We start from the raw sequence: 8,522 nt of genomic DNA on the forward strand, positions 1-8,522 counted from the left end.
GCTCAGGTAGGAAGGGGAGGTCTGAGCTGTCCTGTCCCAGGTGGGGGTGCCCTGCCTGGTGACTGGGAGGTGCCACCACACACACGTGCTCGCCCAGGCTGAGGGCCTCTGTGCTGAGGCTACTCACTCCTCTGTAAAGTGTGAAAACCAGTCACACACCTGTCACCTGGCGATGGTGGAGATGGGGACCTGGTTCCCAGCAGTTGGAGGTCACAGGGACAGTCCCTGTAAAGGACAGACCTCCAGGTGGGATGTTGGCCCACCTCCCATATGTCCATCCTCACATTCCCTGACCCCGCCCTGGGTCTGTAATCACAGTTCTGGAAACTTCTCTGGGGTCCAGGGTTACTGGCTCTGAGGACCCCATCTGAGGACCCCATGAACCTGTCCCTCACAGGGTGTTTTCTCCTCACAGGTGGAAAGAAAGGGCACTACACTCAGACTGCCTATGAGTATGAGGGGAGGGTGACCTGACCCCTGGGACAGCACAGACAGGAGCCCGTGGGGAACACCCGCCATATTCCTCCTCTTGCTCCTCCCCTGTGGCTCTGACCAGGCCCTGTGTTTGTCCCCCCAGGCAGTGACAGTGCCCACGACTGTGATGTGTCTCCCATGGCTCCTAAAGGTGAGACCCTGCAGGGTTGGTGGGAGGAGACGGGAAGAGGGGACAGTACTGGACTGTGGGGATCTGGGTTTGGACGGTGGGGAACACCCGCCATATTCCTCCTCTTGCTCCTCCCCTGTGGCTCTGACCAGGCCCTGTGTTTGTCCCCCCAGGCAGTGACAGTGCCCACGACTGTGATGTGTCTCCCATGGCTCCTAAAGGTGAGACCCTGCAGGGTTGGTGGGAGGAGACGGGAAGAGGGGACAGTACTGGACTGTGGGGATCTGGGTTTGGACGTGTTGAGTACTTGAAGGCCTCGTCAGAGGTTCCTGTTACAGTGACTGACGTGAGTTGTTCACGATTCTCTCCTTAGTGTGAGACAGCGGCTGTGAGGACAGAGTGACATGAGATTGCTCAGTCTCTGCACCCACCACTGTTGACGTCAGGATCCTCAACTGCTCTTTCTGTAACTGGCGTTTGAACGTGTCTGCTTGTCTGTGTCCCTGCAGCCTAATGTGAGTAAACAGGGACTCAGCCCATCTCTGACACCAGGGCCTCTCCCCACTGCCCTGGGCCCTCTGCCCTCTGCCCTGACCAGCTTTCCTGCTCCAGGAGGAGCAGGACGGGACATCCCCACCCCGAGTCTGCTTGTGGCAAACTGAGTTGCAACTTCCTACCTCCCTCTTGAAGATAAGGATATGAATATCAATGTGTTTTTTTTAAATTCTTGCTATTAGACCTGGTTACTGGGTAAATTAAAGCAGAAGACTTTTTATACCCACATAAAGAGATAAAACCTGACAGCCACCCAGAGTCTGTGTTAGCTGTGCTGGGTCTGCTGCAGTGGGAACAGAAGGAGGCTGTGAGGTGCCGAGTGTGGATGGGGCTGTCTAATCAGCACTTCGTCCATTGTGGGTTTGCTGAGGTCACGCCTCTGGGTCACCTTTACTGTTGCTTTGTCCTTGTCCTTCAGTAGAACTTTGTCTCACTTGGGTCTGTGACCACAGGGACTCAACATCCCGCTTTGGGCAGCGAGGGCCCTGTGTGCCCTGTCAGCCGGGGCCCAGGCCTGGGTCTGCCCTCACGGCTCACTTGGTGCATTTTTCTGTTGTTTCTTTGTGTCTGTGAAGGAGTTGCTTGTTCTTGTTCTCATGTCCCAGTTCTACTCTCGTTCTCTGAGTGTCCCTCCTCTGACAGCAGCAGAAGTCCCTTTCCTGTCACTATTCCATAAGGACCAGGTAGCCCCAGGTCACGGGAGTCTCTGGTATCAAAAGATGGGTTTTCTGACTCATCCAGTGCTTGCCTTTCTTCTAGAGCTGTTTCCTGGGTTGTATTTCCCATTTCCACATCATTTATTTTTTTAAAGGAGACTTTTGCTGTAGGGTGTGTGCACTCACCAGAGACACAGAGGCAGACAGAAACAAAGAACCTGAGGAATCACACTTGGGGTGATGGCCATGCCGCAGTTCCTTCTCCACTCTCCTCTCGGGATCTTGGGCACACACACACCTCAGCGTGAGTTTCGAGTCTCTGGGTCTGGACTGAACATAGTGGACCCTGTGGGAGTCCAGTGCCTTCACCCCTGCTCCACCTGCTGGCCCCTCCCCATCACTTTCTAAAAACCATATTCTGGAATTTGCAGAGAAAAAAGATCTCAAAATAACTTGTTTTAACTAAATTTCTGCTGGAATCTTCCTCTACTGGCCTACCCCTTCTTGCTCTTAGCTGTAGATATCCCAGCTGTGATTCCAGTCAAACTCAGGGATTCAGGAAGTAGAATCTAATTTAGATTTATATTTGTTCTTAAAATAAGACACACATGGGGACGATCCTTCTCATTTGAAAAAAGAAACCTACGTATGTGCGGTAGGGCTGGCAGGGGAGGGAGGGAGAGCAACACTGAGAGCTCAGGGGCTGAGGTCAGGGCGGGAAGACAAGGACAGGACACTGTGGTGCCACTGACAGCTGCATCCCCCTGAGTTCACACAGGGAAGGTGCTCTGCAGGGATCTCCCATTCAGCTGACATTGGGTGGGGACTGTCTGCCACACTGTTTCTGCTGGTTTACTCCCGCTAACTAAAAATAGACTAGAATCGCCAGCCTTGTGAAATATGTTCTTGTGGAAAGAGACAGACTGCGTTCTCTAAGTAAATGACAAGAGTACTTATGCTGGAAGGTGATGAGTGCTGGGTGTGAGGTCAGGGAAGGGGTCTGTTCTACTAGGGAGGTCAACGTGGGCCTCATTGGCAAGGAGACTTTAGAGGAAAGATTTCAAGGACACAGGAACTATCCATCAGCAAGTCTTGGGAAAGGCCTTACCAGGCAGCAGAAACCTCCAGGGAAAGTGTGAGGGACAGGATCTTGTCTGTTCTGGGAAAGACAAGGACTATGGTGAGTCTGGAGCAGAGTAATTTGAGGGGAGGTCAGAGGTCAGGACAGAATATGTAGGCCTGGGGGATGCAGGAAGGAGTCTTACTCTGAGCGAGATCTTTCTGAGCAAAGACAGGCATGTCCAGCTTCTCTCCTGAAAGGCTCTCTGGATTCTGAGCTGAGCACAGAATCGGGAGAGGAGGGGATGAGGAGGTGGGAGCTGTGAGGAACAGTGTGGGGTCCAGGCCAGAGAAGCTGCTCCTTCATCTGGGTGAGCAGTGGGAACAGCAGGGACGACTGAGTTCTGGATAGGTCCTGGAGGGGGCGTTCACAGCATTTCCTCATAAACCAAATCAGATGTGAGGAAGAGGCATCAGGGAGGACACCATAACTAGAGATGGAGGTGCTGTGAGTGACATTGGGGAGGACCCTGGTGGGAGCACATCTGAGGGACAGGAGCCCAGTGTCCAGGGTAGGAAATGTGGACTCTGAAGACTGTTAGAAATGTAGTTGAGGGGGTGAGGGACAGTTAGACAGATGAGTCTGGAGTTTCAGAGAAATGTCTGGGCTGGAGAAAGAGATATGAGCTGATGTTGTATAACTGGTATTTAGAGAACTCTTGAGAGCTCCCCGTGAATGAGTTGCTAAGAAGAGAAAGGCAACAGGGACGAGCACTGGGCAGGGCACACTCCCAGAGCAGACCACAGTTACGCACTGTGTCTGGCAGGCACGTAGACCCGGGAGCCCCACACTGTCCTGTGCTCCAGGAATCCCTGGGCTTCCCCTTCAGCCTCAGATGGTCTAAGTGAAGCACGAGGTTCCATATTTACAACCAGGTTCCTATTGGCACAGATGATATTAGTTCTCAGATCACACTGTGAGCAGCAAGAACGTCGACCACATCCTAGACTGGGCCTCAGGCTCCCTGGGAGATAAGCAACCCGTGGACACAGCACTCCACATTCCAACACTGGGTGTCTGTGGAGAGGCCTGAGTGACGAGCCCACCAGCATGCCCAGTGCTCAGCTGGAGTTGGAACCACTGAGGTCAGCGATCAGAGAGCACTGAGGGTTGGGAAAGCTTGAGTATGTGGTTTGAATCTCAGACTTATGGTTCAAAACATGATGGGCATATGTGCACAGAATCTCATGAGGAGAATGGAGGAGAAGGGATTGTGGCATGGTTATCTCTGCTTAGGAGTCCTTTTTTGCTCTCTCTCTCTCTCTGTTTTCAGTGAGCACACATGTCCAATGACAATTACTTTTAAAGCCTATTTATTTACTTGTGTGAAATAGAAGGGGATGGAGAGAGAGAGAGAAGCACCCTGAGCTGGGATCTTACATCATCTCCACCTGCAGTCTAGGTCTCAGCCGGCCCCTGGCATGGTTCTCTGCATGGGTGCCCAGCATGCTCAGGGAGGGTCCTGACGTGAACCCTGGACCTTTCTTATGTGGATGTGTTGTTTTCCCACTGAGCCACCACCTGGCCCTTCAATTCACATTAAATGTTCAGTTTTTGCCCTCTAAGAAAGAAAAGGAAGGATGTATCTCAGCAATAATGAGACATGATATAAGGAGCTCAGTATCATTTTCTTTTCTGTTTTTTTTTTTTTTTTGCATTAGCTCGTGCTCTAGGATTTTTAATGTTATTGATATTTATATCAATCAGTTCGTATGTTTACTATGCCTCACAGCATTCTTAACATTAAAACAAGCACTTTATAGGAAACCATGAAGTGAGCAGAAAAATCCTGGTGAGACCTAAAAAAGAAACATACAGGGACCAGCAGTTGGTGTAATGGTTATGTCGCTGGACTCCCATGTAGGTGACCGCGGTTCGAGTTCCGGACCCAGTGGCTTAAACACACACTGGGTGTGTGTGCATGCATGCCCAAGATCCCGAGAGGAGAATGGAAGAGAAAGGATTGAGGCATGGCCATCTCCCCTGGGGGGTGAGTTCTTGTTTTTGGTCTCTCTGTCTCTCTGGTGAGTGCACACGCCCTATAGCAAAAACCTCTCCAAAAAAAGAAGAAAAAAAGAAACATACGGCAGAAGTACCAATAAGAGCCTGCATATCTATATGCCCAAACTATGAGTCCCAGTCTATAGAATGGGACGTGGAATTAAGGGAAATAGCCTTAGGGCACATCTAGAAATGCTTCTTTAGTTAAAAAAAAAATTATTTGGATAAGGGAAGTTAAATTAACACATGGAATTTAGTCTGAGTGATGGGATTCTTCCTTGAGGGAATGAAGGTAAATAAAATTAAACTGGGATTATGGGTGAAGAAAGCCTTAAGAGTGATAGAAGTTTAGCAAGAACTAGAAGTCATTGGGGCAGCAGGTGGTGTGGAGGTTAAGGCACCTGGATCCCACATGGCTCACTGGGTGGTTGGAGTCCCAGATCTGGCAGCTTGAAAACCACACTGGGAGCGTGTGCGTGCGTGCTGAAAATTCTGAGAGGAGAATGGAGGAGAGGGATTGCAGTGTGGCCATCCCCTTTGGGGCAGGGGTGATTTCTCACTTCCCCTCCCCTCTTTCCAGATGGAAGATGCAGAAAGGGGCTCTCAGCCCAGCAGAATGAAACATCTGTGGATATTGGTCTCTGAAATGACTCCCAGACTGCGTTCTCATTCACTATTGGAGCAACCAATAGAACACAGGTTATCCTAATTCTAATAGTGACGAGGACTCATTTTATCTTGAGACAGCACAGAACGAGGCTCGAAGTTACGCAGCCTGGACCTTAATCACTATCTGCCCTAGCTCAGGTGCCATATAGGAGCAAGTGTCCCTGAACAAGATCACAGAGTATATATAGGACTCATTTTATCTTGAGACAGCACAGAAGTAGGCTCAAAGTTTCACAGCCTGGACCTTAATCACAATCTGCCCTAGCTCAGGTGCCATGTAGGAACAAGTGTCCCTGAATAAGGTCACAGAGAGCAGTGTCACTGCTCTCACCACTGACATTGATGCTGGACACTGCACCCTGAAGCTGGGATGCTGTCCCCGCAGCTGCTGGGAACTGGGGGTCAAATTGATACAGCATCTTTGCTAAAATGTGTCTGCACAGTCCCACCATCTCTGTGTCACCACGCACACAGGTGATCGGACTTGGGGAGCCAAAGTCTCTTTAAATGTCCACTTGCACTAGTTTTGGGGAAAATGTATTTTCTTCTTTATTTATTTAAAAAAAGAATAGTAGCTGAAGTTGTGGGCTGAAGTTGTCAGAGGCTTCCTTACGCGAGACGCACCCCTGGCCCCAGACTGCATTGAGCACCCCAAAAGTGCCCTTGGACCTGCAGTTGTTCCTGCATCAAGGACCCAATCTGCGTTCAGAGAGCATAGAAGACAAAAATCCTAGGGACATTTTTTAAGAGGAAAAACAGTTTTTGCAGACAAACAGGAAAATCAGATATGATCCAGCAGAGGCCAGAGAGTGATGACACCTGAGGTGCAGGTCAACGAAGGGAAAAAAGTTCAGAAACTGAAAACAAAAATGGCTGATAAAGAAAAATGCCTGTAGACCTATAGGGAGCAAAAATCATGCAAGAGTTGGAAATAAAATGTATTCCTTTAAAACCTTCAAGTGAATGAACAAATTCAACTACAGCAGTTGATATACCTAATTTTGATGATACCCATCCAACTCTGTGGTTGTTCCTGTTTAAAGATGATCCCCAGATCAACATATGATGTTAATCCAGTCATTTCACCTTAAGAATAATAATACAAAGAAACAAATCACTACCAAGAAACCAAAGCAAGAAGTTAACGTGCCTAAGAAACCTATCCTTGGATCTTAGCATGACCAAGTGGTGCAGTCTGAGGTTAATTGGTTTAGAAAACCTCTACAAGTCAAAGACGAGAGCTCTGCAACAACAGAGAAACCCAACTTCTGTCTCTACAGTCACAAAGCCTCAGCCGGTGAACACTAGCATTGTGACAGTGAGAAGTCGGGGACCCTCAAAAGCGACCACTACCACTAACTCTGTGAGCGCCACCTCCCAGAGCCACAACTGGTGCGGCCCCGTGTTGGAAATCACCACACTGATCCCTGGACACAGGAGAAAGGGCATCAGTAGAACCTCTGCCAATGTGAGAGTCCGGAAAGGGCCTCATGAAAAGGAATGATTGCAATCAGAAACGCTTTTATCTAGTGTCACAACCAGTTCTGAGGACATAAAAAGAATTAAGTACTATGAAGAAGCATCACATCTGAGACTGTAGCCAGGCCTGCTTCATCTTCTAACACCAAACTAATAGAAAATTTCAAAATCTGTTGAGCGCAAAGACACACTATAGCAAAAGCAACTACTGATAATAGATCAGCCCAGCCTAAAGAAGAGAGAAAAGCTCATCTGAGTGATGGAAAGGTTGCAGAGGAGGAACGCTGAAAAGGCCACCTAATTCAGTAGCTACCCAGCCCAAGCTTGAAGCACAAAATTAAAAACCAGTTGGGTCCTTCTGGACTACCATGACAGGAGATGAACAAAGATTATTTACTGAAAAACTGAACAAGACATTTTCTGGATGCCTGAACCTGGTTAATGGATGCCCAACAGAAGACATTGTCATCACACTGAATGACTTGACTAAATGTACTCCAGATGCCACAAAACATGTTCAACATTGGCTATGTCGTGCATGTACTGAATCAATCACACGTCCTAGTGAAGGTGTTATCACAATTTATGAGCAGGCCGTGCTGGCAGGGCCTCAGCCTACTAAACAGATGCGTCATGTGATTGTCAATATTCTCACATTGAACAATCAAGAAAAAGAAAAAGTCTGTTTGGAGATACTGAGGATGGTTGTATAACCAAAGAACAAATCCAAGAAGTAGACACTGAATATACGGGATAAATCTAGGGATTCCATTTCCTGTCATATGATGTACCAGGTTTTAAGGCTGCTTCTTCCACTAACAACTACCAAGAAGAGAGAAAATGTTAAAAGCATCCAAAAATATAGAAGTATAAGCAACAGAATCATCTTCTAGGCCAAATCATGAATTTAGATTACTCTTGGTTGGGGCAGAGGCTATTCTGTTGGGTGTAGGCTATCGGCATCACTGCCCTCTGCTCATTAGAGGTCATAAGAAGTCCGTGGTGATGGGGACAGCAGGTGCCATAGTTGTGGTGGCTCCAGACTCCCACATGACCGACTGCTGTTTGAGGTCCAGAAGCAGTGGCTAGACACTCACACTGGACATGTGTGCATGAGTGCCCCCAAATCCCAAGAGAAGAATGGAGAAGGGCTTGTGGCATAGGAGGGGAGTTTGTCACTTTCTTTTTCTGTCTCCAGCAAGCACACGCACTCTATGGCAAAATTCTCTCAGAAAAAAGGAAGAAAGGAGGAAAGGAAGGAAGGAAGGAAGGAAGGAAGGAAGGAAGGAAGACACCAAACATTGACATATGTTCCCCACAGGGTGGGAAGGTGAAAGGGGAGGCCCATGGGTAAGAACCACTGGTATAAACCCTCTGAACATCTATGGTGAACGTTCTAGTGCTAATCAAGGAGGAGGTGAGAATTACATGGAAAAAA

At 48.5% G+C, this 8,522-nt stretch overlaps 1 protein-coding gene and 1 pseudogene across 1 annotated transcript in view; both read left to right on the plus strand.

Moving 5' to 3' along the window:
• LOC102478435 (HLA class I histocompatibility antigen, A-30 alpha chain-like) overlaps positions 1–474 on the plus strand; it is a 2,143-nt gene extending 1,669 nt beyond the window's left edge. The window contains exon 4 of the mRNA XM_027767769.1: positions 416–474. Within this exon, the coding sequence (XP_027623570.1) occupies positions 416–474 (59 nt within the window). The remainder of the gene's footprint in view (positions 1–415) is intronic.
• Positions 475–612: 138 nt separating this feature from the next.
• Positions 613–8,224, plus strand: LOC102478877 (cytoskeleton-associated protein 2-like; annotated as a pseudogene).
• The last annotated feature ends 298 nt before the right edge of the window (positions 8,225–8,522 follow it).

The sequence above is a fragment of the Tupaia chinensis genome, unplaced genomic scaffold (genome assembly GCF_000334495.1).
Source record: "Tupaia chinensis unplaced genomic scaffold, TupChi_1.0 Scaffold144622_1, whole genome shotgun sequence".
In the NCBI taxonomy this organism is placed as follows: Eukaryota; Metazoa; Chordata; class Mammalia; order Scandentia; family Tupaiidae; genus Tupaia; species Tupaia belangeri.